General features: G+C 40.0%; 1 protein-coding gene across 1 annotated transcript; it reads left to right on the top strand.

The window, feature by feature from the left end:
* Window positions 1–4,579: 4,579 nt before the first annotated feature.
* On the top strand, window positions 4,580–15,967 carry LOC135472180 (tumor suppressor candidate 3-like). Its single transcript, XM_064751555.1, has 11 exons — window positions 4,580–4,695; window positions 7,137–7,306; window positions 7,721–7,838; window positions 8,575–8,657; window positions 9,327–9,384; window positions 11,071–11,211; window positions 12,184–12,273; window positions 12,926–12,989; window positions 13,527–13,601; window positions 14,351–14,441; window positions 15,196–15,967. Exons 1-11 carry the CDS (start codon window positions 4,585–4,587, stop codon window positions 15,209–15,211), a joined length of 1,017 nt encoding a protein of 338 aa, XP_064607625.1. The 5' UTR covers window positions 4,580–4,584; the 3' UTR covers window positions 15,212–15,967.
* Window positions 15,968–18,131: the final 2,164 nt, after the last annotated feature.

Raw genomic sequence — 18,131 nt, 5'->3', positions numbered from 1 at the left:
TCTGCGGTTTAACAAAATAAACTGGGTCATGCATGAAAGTCAGAGGTCAGACACACAGAATTTAGACGCTTGAACCTTTCTCTGCCATAAGAGGAAATAATGTGTGGGGTGTGTTAAGAAGCAAGCTCTGAAAAACTTACTTGATATCTTTGGCAAAATAAGCTTTCTTAAATATTCAATGTTTTTCGCACTTTACAAATTATGGTCTCAAGCTACATATGTGTATTTTTGGGGTTATAAATAAGGCTATACAACAGCAGCAAAGACCTTGTTTGTCCTTATCAAGGAACTGAGCGTAACAATTCGCCAGGCTTTATATCTCTGCAAGTTTTTACATATTAATTAAATGGCCATTGAACGTTAATTGACAACAAGAGCGCTGTGAACAGCTATGCACAGGCAGAGATCAAAAGGGATTACAACATTAAGCGTCAGAAGTTTACTGTACACAGAATAAAGCAATAATAATAATCATGTACATAAAACATATAACATTTCTAAGTAACAATAAACAACCTATGGTTAATTACCACACAAGTGTGATCAGGCTGGCGAAGAGCTATTATATAACTTATAGGGCTTCCATTCAAATCGGGCTAATACTTAGTTTTAAAAAAGTTTCCTAAACATGTAACAAACCCTGGTATCCATCACCTTACATACATACTTATACATTATATGTTATATATATTTCTCAGAAATAAACAAGGCAACAGTCCTCTGCATATAGATTTTAGCTGTACCAAAACGACATATAACTTATCTATTGTCCTCATAAGTGTGTGTCAATCAATCAGTTAAATCTTTATTAGAAGTTAATTTGGTAATCATCAATGTTGTACTGCATACCCGAAGGATGGAAAACTTTATACCTATAAAGGTTGAACTTTATACCTATAGGAAGGTAAATCAGCCACCGTCCTTCTCATGGATGTTGTACTCTATAGCTATAGGAAGGTAAACTGGTCACCGTCCTCCTCGTGGATGTTGAATTTTATACATGTAGAAAGGTTAATTAGCCACTCTCCTTCTCGTGGATGTTGTACTTTATAAGTATAGGAAGATAAATTTTCCACCGTCCTCCTCGTGGGTGTGGTACCTTATACGTATGGGAAAGCAACTTAACCACCGTCTTCCTCATGGATGTTGTACTTTATACCAGTAGGAATGTAAATTAGCCACCGTCCTCCTCATGGATGTTGTACCTCATGCTTACATGGAGGTAAGTTAGCCACCGTCCTCCTCGTGGATGTTGTACCTTATACCTACATGGAGGTAAATAAGCCACCGCCCTCCTTATGGATGTTGTACTTTATACCAGTATGAAGGTAAATTAGGCACCGTCCTCCTCGTGGATGTTGTAACTGACCCCTCCAGAAAGGTAAACTAGCCACCGTCCTTATCGTGGATGTTGTACTTTATACCAGTAGGAAGGTAAACTAGTCACCGTCCTCCTCGTGGATGTTGAACTTTATACCTATAGAAAGATAAACTAGTCACCGTCCTCCTCGTGGATGTTGAATTTTATACATGTAGGAAGGTAAATTAGCCACCGTCCTCCTCGTGGATGTTGTACTTTATACCAGTAGGAAGGTAAACTAGCCACCGTCCTCCTCGTGGATGTTGAACTTTATACCTATAGAAAGGTAAACTAGCCACCGTCCTCCTCGTGGATGTTGTACCTTATACCTACATGGAGGTAAATAAGCCACCGCCCTCCTTATGGATGTTGTACTTTATACCAGTATGAAGGTAAATTAGGCACCGTCCTCCTCGTGGATGTTGTAACTGACCCCTCCAGAAAGGTAAACTAGCCACCGTCCTTATCGTGGATGTTGTACTTTATACCAGTAGAAAGGTAAACTAGTCACCGTCCTCCTCGTGGATGTTGAACTTTATACCTATAGAAAGGTAAACTAGTCAACCTCCTCCTCGTGGATGTTGTACTTTATACCTATATGAAGGTAAATCAGCCACCGTCCTCCTCGTGGATGTTGAACTTTATACCTATAGAAAGGTAAACTAGTCACCGTCCTCCTCGTGGATGTTGAACTTTATACCTGCAGTAAAGTAAAGTAGCCATCGTCCTCTTCGTCGATGTTCTAACTAATACCTATAGGAAGGTAAACTAGCCACCGTCCTCCTCATGGATGTTGTACTTTATAGCTATAGGAAGGTAAATTAACCACCGTCCTCCTCGTGGATGTTGTACTTTATACCTACATGAAGGTAAATTAGCCACCGTCCTCCTCGTGGATGTTGTACTTTATGGCTATAGGAAAGTAAATTAGCCACCGTCCTCCTCGTGGATGTTGTACTTTATGGCTAAAGGAAGGTAAATTAGCCACCGTCCTCCTCGTGGATGTTGTACTTTGTACCTATAGGAAGGTAAATTAGCCACCGTCCTCCTCGTGGATGTTGTACTTTATAACTATATGAAGGTAAATTAGCCACCGTCCTCATCGTGGATGTTGTACCTTATACCTATGGGAAAGCAAATTAGCCACCGTCCTCCGGGTGGATGTTGTACCTCATGCCTACATGGAGGTAAATTAGCCCCCGTCCTCCTCCTGGATGTTGCACTTTATACCAGTAGGAAGGTAAATTAGGCACAGTCCTCCTCGTGGATGTTATACCTGACACCTCCAGAAAGGTAAACTAGCCAACGTTCCCTTCGTGGGTGTTGTACTTTACGCCTGAGGAAAGGTAAATTAGCCACCGTCCTCTTTGTGGATGTTGTACCTAATACCTGCAGGAAGGTAAATTGGCCACCGTCCTCCTCATGGATGTTGTACTTTATACCTACATGAAGGTAAATTAGCCACCGTCCTCCTCGTGCATGTTGTACTTTATGGCTATAGGAAGGTAAATTAGCCACCGTCCTCCTCGTGGATGTTGTACTTTATACCTATATGAAGGTAAATTAGCCACCGTCCTCCTCGTGGATGTTGTACCCCATGCTTACATGGAGGTAAGTTAGCCACCGTCCTCCTCGTGGATGTTGTACCTTATACCTACATGGAGGTAAATTAGCCACCGTCCTCCTTACGGATGTTGTACTTTATACCTATATGAAGGTAAATTAGCCACCGTCCTCCTCGTGGATGTTGTACTTTATAACTATATGAAGGTAAATTAGCCACCGTCCTCATCGTGGATGTTGTACCTTATACCTATGGGAAAGCAAATTAGCCACCGTCCTCCGCGTGGATGTTGTACCTCATGCCTACATGGAGGTAAGTTAGCCCTCGTCCTCCTCCTGGATGTTGTACCTTATACCTACATGGAGGTAAATTAGCCACCGTCCTCCTCATGGATGTTGTACTTTATAGCAGTAGGAAGGTAAATTAGGCACAGTCCTCCTCGTGGATGTTATACCTGACACCTCCAGAAAGGTAAACTAGCCAACGTTCCCTTCGTGGATGTTGTACTTTACACCTGAGGAAAGATAAATTAGCCACCGTCCTCTTTGTGGATGTTGTACGGTACCTAATACCTGCAGGAAGGTAAATTGGCCACCGTCCTCCTCATGGATGTTGTACTTTATACCTATAGTACGGTAAATTAGCCTCCGTGTTCTTTGTAGATGTTGTACCTGATATCTGCAGGAAGGTAAACTGGTCACCGTCCTCCTCATGGATGTTGTACCTTATACCTGCAGGAAGGTAAATTAGCCACCGTCCTCCTCGTGGATGTTGTACTTTATGGCTATAGGAAGGTAAATTAGCCACCGTCCTCCTCATGGATGTTGTACCTTATACCTATATGAAGTTAAATTAGCCACCGTCCTCCTCGTGGATGTTGTACCTGATACCTGCAGTAAGGTAAAGTAGCCACCGTCCTCCTCGTGGAGGTTCTACCTCATACTTATAGGAAGGTAAACTAGCAACCGTCCTCCTCGTGGATGTTGTACTTTATACCTACATGAAGGTAAATTAGCCACCGTCCTCCTCGTGGATGTTGTACTTTATGGCTATATGAAGGTAAATTAGCCACCGTCCTCCTCGTGGATGTTGTACCTTTTACCTGGAGGAAGGTAAATAAGCCGCCGTCCTCCTCGTGGATGTTGTACTTTATACCTATATGAGGGTAAATTAGCCACCGTCCTCCTCGTGGATGTTGTACCTTTTACCTGGAGGAAGGTAAATTAGCCACTGTCCTTCTCGTCGATGTAGTATCTTATGCCAGTAGGAAGGTAAATTAGCCACCGTCCTCCTCGTGGATGTTATACTTTATACCTATGGGGAGGTGAACTAGGCAAGGTCCTCCTCGTGGATCTTTAATATTTTTTCTTTAAGTTAGTGATGGAGGACTATTAGGTTACTAATTAACAATGACACATTAGAGAAGGTCTTTAGGGTTACAGTAATGTCTGTGTTTTCGGATAATAAGGGGTTTAAAGTGTTGAGAATTTATCTGCTCGGCTATAGGCCTATATAAATATGCAGGCCTATACTCTCGTACCTTGCCCAATTATTCGTAAACGAACAAGTTACTTGTTCCGTTCTGCTCATGGATGTCCGTTCTCCTCGTGGACGTTCTCCTCATGGATGGCGGCTGCCCAGTGCTACTCCCTTGAGCAGCATGGCTTGTGCGAAAGGTACACGGAGGATGGCTGCGCTACAGTTTCTTTGGGTTTGCTTAATATTCTGTGTTCTCATCCAGATAACATCCTCGCAGTACAAGAAGAAAGAGGTAATTTGTGTCACTATCACTCGCATCAGGTGTACTTGCAGGATGTAGTTCAGAAAACATTAAAGTGTGCCGGTGTGGACATTGACATAGGATCAGATTCCTCCAATGAAAACGTACCACGCACTGAACAGCTAAGCTAGCTCAGTTATGGAAGCATTGACGTAACCAATTTTCATAAAATACGTAAATAAAGCCTTCCTTGTTCAGCCGCTTTGTTTATCTGGACTGCTAGAATGTAAAGCTAATTTCGTAATCAGTGTCTCCTGCACAGTGTATGAACTAATGACTTGTATCAAAGGGGCTACAACAACAACGCTGTAGATAACGGGGATGACCACGACTGAAGATGTTTGGGAATTTCAAACTTGACTTTGCTATCACGTGGTAAAGTGATGTAAATTCATTGAAGAACCTGCTTGTCACTAAGAAGGGTCTGATTGACTAACAAAAGGACAAACCTATATAGGGCTCGTTTACAAAGCGCACATAATGCTACATTTATCTTCATTGCCAACCAGTATTATAGGTATTACATCGCTATGGTAGCTGCGTGTATGTAGAGCAACATGTGCTTTGTAAAATGGGACCCAGAGTTGTAAAGCTGATGTATGTGGATGTGATATAATTGCATGGACGAATCTATTTTTCAAGCAGCAGGGAGTGCGAGTGTACCAGTTAGTTTGAGCCGGGGCGGCTCCCATGGCATTCCCCAAGCCACAATCACACCCACACTGACAGGACCACCTGTCTATGCGAGTGTTAACATGCCTGCTAACCTTGCAAGTCGTACTACTACTATGTAGAGAGACATCATGAATGGATCATGTGTCAGGCCAGATAAATAAAGCACGGCCTGGAAAAGAGATAGGCGGCGGAGACGGACTTCGAAGTTGAGCAAATTTATGTACTTGAGATGATGTGGGAATGCTGTGGGAGCAGCATCTGGCTCGATCTAGCTGGTAATGATCATCTGAGGAAGGTGGTAAATGACAATTGTCAATTTTACATTTTCCCACAGTACCACTCTACTGTTTGAAATGTGATGTACTGCTATTGTGGTGGAATCTGTAGTAGTCCTATGTACAGTATGATTGTGTTTCATAGTGTGTACTTAGTGTGACACTCATATCTCCATGTTTTTACAGCTTGACGAAAAATACGGGCCTGTCTAATGACCTGAATGACAGGCTGTACGGGTATAAAGACTGGTTTTAAGAGGCAACACATCATTAACCATTTCACAAACTAACGCCTTGACATTAATCAATGCAACATTGTCAAAAAGGGCATATTTCAAATACCTATCCCATAAACTTGATGATAAGAAGCACATTGTACACTACAAGGAAAAGTGTGATAGGATGCACACTGTACACTACAGGGGAAAATATTCTACGATGCACACTTACACTACGAGGACAGTTTGATATGATGCACACAATTTACTGAAATTGAAATTATGCCACGATGCACACCTTTTACTACAAATTGAAAATATGCTATGATACACCCCATACACCACAAGGGTATGCTACACCCCATACACCACAAGGGTATGCTACACCCCATACACCACAAGGGTATGCTACACCCCGTACACACAAGGGTATGCTACACCCCATACACCACAAGGGTATGCTACACCCCATACACCACAAGGGTATGCTACACCCCATACACCACAAGGGTATGCTACACCCCATACACCACAAGGGTATGCTACACCCCATACACCACAAGGGTATGCTACACCCCATACACCACAAGGGTATGCTACACCCCGTACACACAAGGGTATGCTACACCCCATACACCACAAGGGTATGCTACACCCCATACACCACATGGGTATGCTACACCCCATACACCACAAGGGTATGCTACACCCCATACACCACAAGGGTATGCTACACCCCATACACACAAGGGTATGCTACACCCCGTACACACAAGGGTATGCTACACCCCATACACCACAAGGGTATGCTACACCCCATACACCACAAGGCTATGCTACACCCCATACACTACAAAGGTATGCTACACCCCATACACACAAGGGTATGCTACACCCCATGCACCACATGGGTATGCTACACCTTATATACCACAAGGGTATGCTACACCCCATACACCACAAGGGTATACTGCACCCCATACACACAAGGGTATGCTACACCCCATACACACAAGGATATGCTATACTCCATACACCACATGGGTATGCTACACCCCATACACCACAAGGGTATGTTACACCCCATACACCACAAGGGTATGTTACACCCCATACACCACAAGGGTATGCTACACCCCATACACCACAAGGGCGTGTTACACCCCATACACCACAAGGGTGTGTTACATTGCATACCATACACTATAATGGAAAGTATGTTACTATGAAAGCTATACTCCAATTCTTGTGTTATTTAATGTAGAATGTCCTCACTGATAAAGTTCAACAGTTAATGGAATGGAACACTAAGAAGTCTGTGATCCGGTTCAACGGTGAGAAGTTTCGTCAGTATGTGAAGACGAGTCCCCGTAACTACTCCGTGGTGCTAATGTTGACAGCTCTTCAACCACAGAGGCAGTGTGCTGTTTGCAGGTTTGTTTTTCCTTTTTGCTCCAGGGTTCATTTTTTTTATATGTGTACTTTTACTGTTAGAGATTCAAAAATGTCTACAGCAATGACAAGTTTCTATAACATTCTGTTGTCTCCCTTATTTTTCTTAATAGACAGGATGACATCCCAATCCTCCTGTGTATACATATACATGTATTTCAGTTCACTGACAGTCAGGTAAAGCATTACTCTGGTCACAGCTAATACAACCTTTACCAATTACTGCATGCTCAAATACAGCTCTTGATGAGCTCTTCAGGTGTACTACAAAGGCAGTGGTTTTTCCGAGCTAACCCCAGTTTTCTCCTAGCATAAACATGATCATGGAGAGCATAAGTAAAAGTTCTTACACAGAATTAAACTGCTACCAAATAAATAAATTATTTGTGTTTTTAGGCAGGCCAATGATGAGTTTACCATTCTGGCCAACTCCTGGCGCTATTCCCAGCAGTACTCCAATAAGCTGTTCTTTGCCATGGTTGATTATGATGAAGGTTCGGACGTCTTCAGCGGAGTAAGTGATTGGACAGATTACATTACAGCATTGCCTAATAACATCCTAGTGAATACATCACACTGAGTAATTTTAGGGTAAGGCTGATTATTGTCAAAGCTGAAATCGACACAAATTGAAAATGCTTCCAACGATGTTGAAGTTACAGGAAAGCTGATAGGATACTTGTACATATACAGACAAAATTTGACATTCATTGTATAATTAAGCTTTCAGTAAAATGTTTACATTTAGATTCAACCAGGGCTGATAAATTACTGTCAAAATGTATGACACATACTGGTTTAATAGAAGAAAGTCATGTTTTAATTTTTTTTTTTCCTTGTCCTCAACACTTCAGTGTAATGGTTGCTCATTTCTAGCGTGCATTATTTTTGGAACGCCACATCAGCAGTTTTGCAGCCATATCGTGGCGAGCAACATTTACTGTAAATGGCCTACAATGTTAAGGGGCAAATAAATTCCATTAAATATTACTTTAGGTGCTGAGATCTTCATTTTTGCTGTACAGATCAAGCCACCTTCCAAGCAAACCTCAAATATCTAGGATTGTTAGAACTCTCAGAATCCGGCAAAATGTGCAACTTCGTCATGGAAGAAACTTCTGGTCATTTACCACAGGAAAATATTATTTGGGAGACACAGTTCTTGTGCCGCCATACACTTTCTAGAATGATACAACCTATGGTTGTGTACATTCTTTGTGTCATAAACTGATTGTTTCGTCTGTTTTTAGCTGAAGCTGAACAGTGCTCCCGTGTTCATGCACTTCCCTGCGAAAGGGAAGCCCAAGAGAGGTGACACAATGGACATCCACAGGTAAGGGGAAATTACTCTATGCTACTTTACAAGGACCAAGAAGGGAGATAAGTCTGCAAATAAAATATATGGGGAAGTTGTTTTCCCACAAATTTAATTCAAGCCTAATTCTGTGCCAGTCATTGTTCATTCCTGCCTTTGCAATGATATTTGGCAGACAAATGTGTACAGCATTACTCAAACATTTCACAAAACAATGGTCAGTTCATCTTTGATCTGAGGTGTCATTTGGCAAAGAAAAGTACTGTATAGAAATGGAAAGTTGTGTTATGCCAGTTCAGTTTGGATTGTGTTCTTTTTTTTTATTGAGATGTTTAAGTTTTAAAGACCTAATATCCTCGAACCAAAATTTGTTACATTCCCCCCACTGTCATTTGTAAAACTTTGACACTTTAGTTAAAAAGTTGGAGCATTAATTTGAATAAGCACCAAATAAATAAATGCATAAAATGATCGGAAATTGTTACATCCCATTTATAGAATGCAGCAACAAAGCAAATATTAAGACTGAAGTGTCATGTGGTATATATAGAACTTTCATACATACTCATGTATTCATGTATGGATGCTATTTATTCAGTGTTGAACAGATTTTGCACTATGCTCAACATACACATGATTTATAACTATTTATACAAACCCAACAACGGGTACTCTTGCTGATTTCAGGGTGGGGTTCTCGGCTGAGACGCTGTCTCGCTGGGTGGCTGAGAGGACAGATATTCAGGTAAGTCTAGTGTATGCAGGCTGCTGTATATGATTCGTGTGAGAGGGAAAGTAGTGTGATAACACATATGATGTTTTGTTCACTTGACCTGTTCCCTCAAACATAAACAATTGAAGGTTAGGCTTCTATTTACCTCTTGTATATTTGGCTGTCATACATGGATTGTAGGTTAGGCTTTGTTTTCCTTTTAGGCTTTGCTTTTCCAGTGGCAGGTTAAGTTTTTAACTTTTAGCTTTTGTATATTTGACTATCATAGATGGATCGAAGGTCAGGCTTTTTTTTTTCGCTGCCTAATCTAAGGTAAGGTGTGTGAATGCAGATTCTCAGATGGCAGTTTAAGTTTTTTTAGCTCCTGTATAATGGCAGTCATACATGGATCTTCAACAAAAAGGTTATGTTTGTTTGTGTTTTTTTTTATATTTCTTTTTTTATATTTCTTTTCACCTGTGTACATCTACAAAATGCCTACTGATGGAAGGTTGAACTGTTTTATTGGTTTTAGTGATTTAGGCTATGATAATGTTTTTCAGTGATTTTAAGTAATAGACTTTCAATTCACATATTTACCAGATATATAAACTTTTTTTTTCTGTACCAAACATGTTCAATAGAAATTTAGCAGGGCAACAGTTTCTTTTATACAGGGTTTCTGTAACTTTATTGCTTATGAGATTTATGGACTTTGCCAGATTTACTACTTTTGTAATCAAGGAAAGTTTCATGTAGGGCTACAATTTTTATGCACATGCCTACCAACATGTAGGAGAACAAGGAGGGTATTGAATTCCTCTGGTGATTTTACCAGATTTGTCACCATTTTCCTGTTTTGTGGACACATAGTCAGATTGACTTCATTCTGTTCTCATGTAAACACAGGGATTTCTACAAGCCTTTCTTATTAGGCTACAGTTTCTTATGCAATCACTTATCTAGATAAGCTTTTTGTCTCTTGTATAGTTTAAAAATTTACCTTGGTGTACACCAATTTATCTGGTATACACAGTATCTGTAGAAAGCTTTCCACATCTGTATCAGTACTAGGAGCCTGTGATACTGGCCGATGCATGTGCTTTCACTACCCTAGCTCAACATTTGCTCAGCCATTTACAGCATTGGAGTTGCCGCATGCAGTTGACAATTTGCATATCAAAGACCACTGCCTCAGTGTTGCGTACAAACTCCCCACTATGATGTCTTTACCACCACCACACTTTACAACTTTTATCTTTATTCTGATTCCACTGTCTTGTTGACTGCTATACCAGGCAAGCTGGTGGGATTGTCAGAATGCCTTGTGATTTGTAGTAGTCTCATGATTTGGGCTACCATACATTCATGTATTATTTAGGTTGTGTGACTTTTCTGAATAATTTTGAAATAAAATCTATTCTCAACTTTATGGGTGTGTAATTTTACTCTTGATATATTGCCTGGCAATTATTCAGAAATATGAATGTCATCTTTTAGTGGTTACGTGATATTGATTGCTAAACATATCACTAAAGGTATGGGACTTCATTAATTATGTTGGAGTAAAATCTGTGCTCTACTTGGATAGTTGTGATTTGTACTGTAACATTCATGTGTCTACAAGCACAATTCATTAGCATTTTTCTAAAATAGATCTTGATCACAGATGTTCATAAGTTTTATGATACCCAAAATTTGATCCTGTTTTTATTTCAGATCCGTGTTTTCAGACCTCCCAACTACTCGGGCACGCTCCTGTTGGCCTTGCTCTTCTCTCTGATTGGTGGATTGCTCTACCTAAAGCGGAACAACCTCGAGTTTCTCTACAACAAGACCTCCTGGGGGATAGCTGCTCTGGTGAGGTGAAATTTCACACACAAAAACTCTCGATCTGTGATGAATTTTAATCTGTTTCTCTTTCAGTTTTTTGTGCCTTTGATTTTACAGTTAGAAACATCTCAAAACTTAATCCAGGCTTATATCTATTTGTGTTTTATGTTATTTTTATTTCTGTTCAAGACTAAGTTTAACTTCATTGAGTTGAAGCTTAGTACTGGACTCCACCATGACAGGTTGGCAGTGAAATTGGAGTTTCTGGTAAAAGTTTTTGGAGTTTCAGAAAATAATAGACTAGACCTCTCACTCATTGCCACACTTAAGTGACTATTACATTTTCAGAAATGTGTCCCCCAAATTGTTTATCAAGTTTTTCTGACATTTGTACATACCATTAGAATGAATGAATGATTGATTATGGCTTAACGCCACATCGGCAATATTTCAGCCATATCGTGGCGAGTATACCATTAGAAGTTTTCCTGAAGAAAACCTTCAAAATTTTGAAGTCTCTTTGTAGTCAGAGGCTTGCTTATCATGTAATTGTTTAATGGAATCCCTGATAATATTCTACAGACATGCAAATGATCACTGGTATGTATAATTGTATATACATAGCAGATTGCCTCATGTTTGCACTTGTCACTACTATAGTTCACAATGAATTCTATGGTTATTTCTCTGGAATTAGAATTATCCTTTCCCCGGTATCCTTCATGTTCATCTACTTTATATGTTTACCGATATGACTGCACACCAATGCTGCTGCTGTGAGGTCTAGTCCAGCTAATGCTGGCTTCCTCTCTGGGCGTACGAGGAAAGGCCTTCCAGCAACCTGTGGATGATCGCGGGGCTCTGCGGATGATCTCGGTTTCCTCCCACCACAATTCTGGCTGCCGTCGTATAAGTGAAATGTTCTTGAGTACAGCATAAAACACCAATCAAATAAATAAATATATTAATGCATGAAATGTTTGTTGTATTGCTTCTCAGAGTGTGATCTTTGCCATGACCTCGGGACAGATGTGGAATCATATCCGTGGACCTCCATTCATGCACAGAAATCCCAACACTGGACAAGTGGTGTGTACACTTTCACTTTCACTTTCTTGTGTATATTGTGGAATCCAATTTTGTAGATGTACAATCTGCCATACAACTCACAAGAGAAAGAGGAGTAAAGATGAACTCTCCCCAGAGTTCTGTATTCAGTACTTAGGATTAATGAAAATGTTCATAGTAAATGTGTGTAACGTCATCATGAGCTCATTAGGAAATAGATGAGATCCCGAGTTGGCCCTGATATTGGACTATCCAACCAGTTTTGCCTCGAAAAACAAATTATACATGTGCCTAAATTTCTTTCAAGTTGATCTTTCATATGCAAAAAGGTTCATGAAGCTTTCAACCAGTAACTACGTGACTTTTCACTAGTGGAAGAGCTCATGGGTAACTTACCAAAGGTCAGTGGTTTAATCCAGGCATTCCATTTTCTCCACCCATCAAACTGGACGCCATTGTGTAAGTGAGAAATTCATGTCAATTGATGATTGACAGCAGTTGATTATTAGAGTGGTTGTTTTTTTTGTTTTGTTTTTTCACATACCCTGATCCCATTACCTTGATACTGTATGTCATATTATTCGTGCACTAATGGCTGTGGGCATCTGCTGGCATCTATGATTTGTATTAATCCAGCCTCATTGTGATTTATGTTTTCTATTCTGTTTCTAAGCTCTACATTCACAGCAGTAGCCAGGGCCAGTTCATCATGGAGACTTACATTGTAATGTTGCTGAGTATCCTTTTTGCCAGTTTTTGGCCCTTTTAGCCAGTTATCTTCAATCTCCAGGAAATTAGGTGATAGTATAAACAGGCACAATGTTCCACTGCATCCTTGGCATGTGATCACTACTTCTGCTGGTAACTACAAACTGGGCAACCATTCACACATTTTTTAACCCAGTATTCAATTTTCTTTCCACTTAAAAAGAACACCAATGTGTTGTGTAGGTCAGTTGTGTTGTTTCACAGAAGAAATTGAATCAGGGATTTGTGAAACAAAATACACAGATTACATCATTCAATAGATAAAAAAAAAAAATGCAAAATCCTAGCATTAACATAACTAATGTGAATCTCATTGAAGTTTACACAAGTGTATATTAGGAAAATGGGTGAACCTGTAACCTGTACTCTTATACAGTAAACTTGTAACTCGTGGCAAGCCACATGTTACATGAAGAGAAGAGTCCTCTTAACCTTGTTTACTTGTATACAGGACAGGCTTATTGATGAATACCAGAACTGTTGACATGTTGGACTTAACCAATCAGATGTCGCTGTTGTTGCTGGTATGATTTTGCTAAATGAGGCTAACTTGGTGAAAGGAGATGCTGGGAAAAAGAGAAGTAAGTTCCCCCACCTGATATATTTATCACAGAATAGGTAGATTTTTATAGAATAGGGGATAATGTGCATATTCTGTGATTATCTCACAAAACAGGCATATTATCACAAAATATCCTGTCACAGAAGTTCTTCTTTGATCATTTGTGTGCCAAAAGTTAAACATGAATATTGAATCATGTCATTGGATATATCTCAATGCTTCAGATGTTAGAACGCTTGTTTTTTTACATGTACTTGCCATAGGTCGGTGGTTTTATTCAGCTCTCTGCAGTTTGCTTCATGCATTAAACTGTCTTACGACAATTGTATAAGTGAAATATTCCTGAAAGTGAATTAAAGATGTATGCAACTCACTGCCCTACGAAGTAGTAGGGTTTCATTAAAAATCTCTTATGAAAATCTCATCAATTCGTTGTGAACATGGTTTTCAGTAGATGATCTGAAGAACAGCATGTAGCTCACATCATTCGCAACGAAATGTTGGGATCTGTCAATTTAGCTTGATGTAGATCTGTCAATTTAATTACTAATGGCATATTAACAAGTTATTAAACATTTGCTATGATTGCCTAACTTTGGATGCACGTTGGTAATTCACATTTATTTTAGAAGCATGTTTCTGGCTTTGCATATGTTTCTGGCATATGCAATGTTGTAGTTGTAGAATTCTACAACATGGGGTTAACAGATATACATGCAGAATGCCACTGCCTACAGTGCCTAAAGTTTCTATTTGTTTCTGTTCCAGTCTTAGCCTTGGTAGGTTTGGGCTGCCTGGCATTCTTCTTCAGTCTTCTGTTGTCAGTGTTCAGATCTAAATACCAGGGTTATCCTTACAGGTAGGTATCAGGTGTTCAGTGTTCAGATCTAAATACCAGGGTTATCCTTACAGGTAGGTGCCAGGTGTTAAGTGTTCAGATCTAAATACCAGGGTTATCCTTACAGCTATATGTCAGGTGTTCAGTGTTCAGATGTAAATACCAGAGGTTATCCTTACAGGTAGGTGTCAATTGTTCAGTGTTCAGATCTAAATACCAGGGTTATCCTTACAGCTAGGTGTCAGGTGTTCAGTGTTCACATCCAAATACCAGGCTTATCCTTACAGGTAGGTGTCAAGTGTTCAGTATTCACATGTAAACATCACATTTTTTCTGTTATTCATATATAGTAATTTTAATAATTAAATATATTTTGAATATAATTTAGCAAAGTATTGGCATTGATGAACCAATCAGATTGCTGCAGAGCGGCCATGAAGCCAGCTATATATGGTGAGCCAGCTAAGCATTAGACACTTTTATTTTTTTGAAACGCCCTGGTCAATTTTATTCATAGCCTACTTACGTTAGTCGGCTAAATGACCCTTAGCCGGTTACAGAAGTATTGTGAAATGGGCCCCAGAGTTATCCTTACAGTTCAGGTGTTCCGATTGAAAACTGTAAGTACATGTAGTACATATTAAAAGCATTGCGAAAGACCATTTGTTTTTACATGCCCTATTTTACGTTAAGAATTTTAAATTGCACTGAATTACTTTTATATACTTTTGAACTATTGAACATAGTACAGAAGCAAGTTTTCTTGTACTTTCAGTTTCCTGTTCAAGTAATCCTGAACAACAGTGAGAACGTGTTCATTTCCTGAGCTGGTGTTCCATGCTTGTCAAAGGGAGAAAACAAAGACAAGTTTGTGTTGTAAATTCTCATTTTACTTCATTGAAAAAAAAATGTGTACATTCGAACATTGTAAAAATATGTATTAAAAGCAAATTTAAAAAAAGGAAAACATTATTGCACTCTGCATTTATGTGACATTGTAAAATGTATCTTTACATACCTGTATGTATGATATGGACTAAGTCCTTATTTACTTTGATGTACATTTTTGTTATATTTTGAATGCATGTGCTAGGTAGTCAGAAAGTGAAATAAAATATCTTGTAACTTGTACCACCTGTTGTTTGATATTACAAAGACTTTATATTATTCCATTTAAAAAAAAAACAAATTAGTGATATTCCTGCTTGTGTTATGTTAAGATTTCTGGAAAATGTGACTGAATACAGTTTGCCACTTCACAATGTTTGATGATAAATGTAGAAACACAGCAATACAGTGAAGGTTATTTGAATAATGTGGCACATTTCCAAAGTTGCATTGAAAAGCAGCATCCTTACCTTTGACTGACTAAACCATGCCTAAAACTGCATTACTGTAATTCTTCAGCCTTTTCACGTGTTTGCAAGGTGTTTATTCAAGCATATTCTGAAGGCTGTGTTGACTGATAAAATTATACTTTTTGTAAAACCGTGAAATTGGCCAATCTAACCAATGTAGTTTTGTTCCCAAAATCAAATTATAAATATGCATAATCAGCATTACTGACAAACTGTTTTATTATTGTATTGAATAGCAATAGCTGCGGATCATTTATATATATGTAAGAATATCACCTACTTTTCGCTTAAGTATCTCATACTGGACAAAAAGCCGTGTAGAAGTTAGTTTTTGATTAACAACATATTACTTCTATGACAGTCCCAGGAATGATATGCAAGCTGTGTCTTGATTAAAAGACCACCCATGGGGTGTAAGTTGGTCTGCTATTTCATAGCTAACGACCAGTCTAGCTGAAAACTCCAGTAACTAAGGAGTACTTGGGTATGTTTGGGGATGCCAAATATCCTTCCGTTCACACCCATCAGACGAACACAATGGTAACTATTCAGACTTGTCAGAACACTAGATTCCTCATTGAAAGAGTTTTCAGATCGTTACAATCATTTCTACCGTGAAACACCATAAAGGTCTGCCAGAAAAAGGTTACAAAATCTAGTCAGTGTAACCAAGCATGTATGATTATCCCTGCAAATACACAAAATGCATTCACACTCATATTTCTGTGGAAGCAAAACAGGATAGCATTACGAAAAAAAAAAAAATTAAACTACATCAAAATAGTATTCATGAACTATCCTGAAGGAAGTCATTGCTAACCATTTAATATATTCTCGTGAATCCTATTGAATTACATTATGCCTTGTCATGTAAGCCTTTTGTTCATCACTGCTGACATGAATCCATTCCAAGAACTTTCTGTGAAATCTTGTTAACCATCAGCTTTTGGCACACAAGGAAGTTCTTCAGAAAGTTTTGAAAGAGGGCATCCACTTACTATATCAGTACATTGTAAGTTATTACTCCGTGTAAAATACTTTTGTAAAATACTGATCAGGTAGCGTCCTATTTTTACCACAGCTCCTATTTCACCTCATTTACGTTTAATTCTGGTATTAAGTCAGCCACCGGTAGCTGACTACACTTTCCAGGATAACCTTTTACTCAGCAAACATAATGATAGCCCTGTGCACCTTTTATGTGTTTTATAAGCAACACCCTGCATTATCAGCTTACTTTGCAAGGCCGGGGTGTCTGTGGCTTGGTGATTAGCATGCTAGTGCAACACAATGACCTAGGAGCCTCTCTCCAATGCGAACACTGCGAGTTCAGAACTGGCTTCTTCACCAGTCATATGTGTGCATGGGAAGGACTGCTAGCAACCCGCGGATGGCTGTGGGTATCCCCTCTGCATGCTTTTCTGCTGGCTACTGCTGTATGTGACATATTCTTGAGTGTTCTGTAAATCTTCAGTCAAATAAATAAATACACAGCAAGGCAGAATAGCCTATGTGTGGATAACATACACCTGGTATAGTGCACACACCTGGTATAGCCCATACACCTGGTATAGCGCACACGCCTAGTATAGCGCACACACCTGGTAGAGCCCATACACCTGGTATAGCGCACACACCTGGCAGAGCGCACACACCTGGTATAGCGCACACACCTAGTATAGCGCACACACCTGGTATAGCACATACACCTGGTATAGCCCACACACCTGGCAGAGTGCACACACCTGGTATAGCACACACACCTAGTATAGCACATACACCTAGTATAGCGCACACACCTGGCAGAGTGCACACACCTGGTATAGCACACACACCTGGTATAGCGCACACACCTGGTAGAGCCCACACACCTGGTATGGCACATACACCTGGTATTGCGCACACACCTGGTATAGCGCACACACCTGGTATAGCCCACACACCTGGTATAGCACACACACCTGGTATAGCACACACCTGGTATAGCGCACACACCTGGTATAGCCCATACACCTGGTATAGCGCATACACCTGGTATAGCACACACACCTGGTATAGCACACACCTGGTATAGCGCACACACCTGGTATAGCACACACACCTGGTATAGCGCACACACCTGGTATAGCGCACACACCTGGTACAGCACACACACCTGGTATAGCGCACACACCTGGTATAGCGCACACACCTGGTACAGCACATTCACCTGGTATAGCACACACACCTGGTAGAGCCTATACACCTGGTATAGCGCACACACCTGGTATAGCGCATACACCTGGTACAGCGCATACACCTGGTACAGCACATACACCTGGTATAGCACACACACCTGGTATAGCGCACACAC

The sequence above is a fragment of the Liolophura sinensis genome, chromosome 8 (genome assembly GCF_032854445.1).
Source record: "Liolophura sinensis isolate JHLJ2023 chromosome 8, CUHK_Ljap_v2, whole genome shotgun sequence".
NCBI lineage: Eukaryota > Metazoa > Mollusca > Polyplacophora > Chitonida > Chitonidae > Liolophura > Liolophura sinensis.
This window is presented reverse-complemented; position numbering and strand designations above follow the sequence as displayed.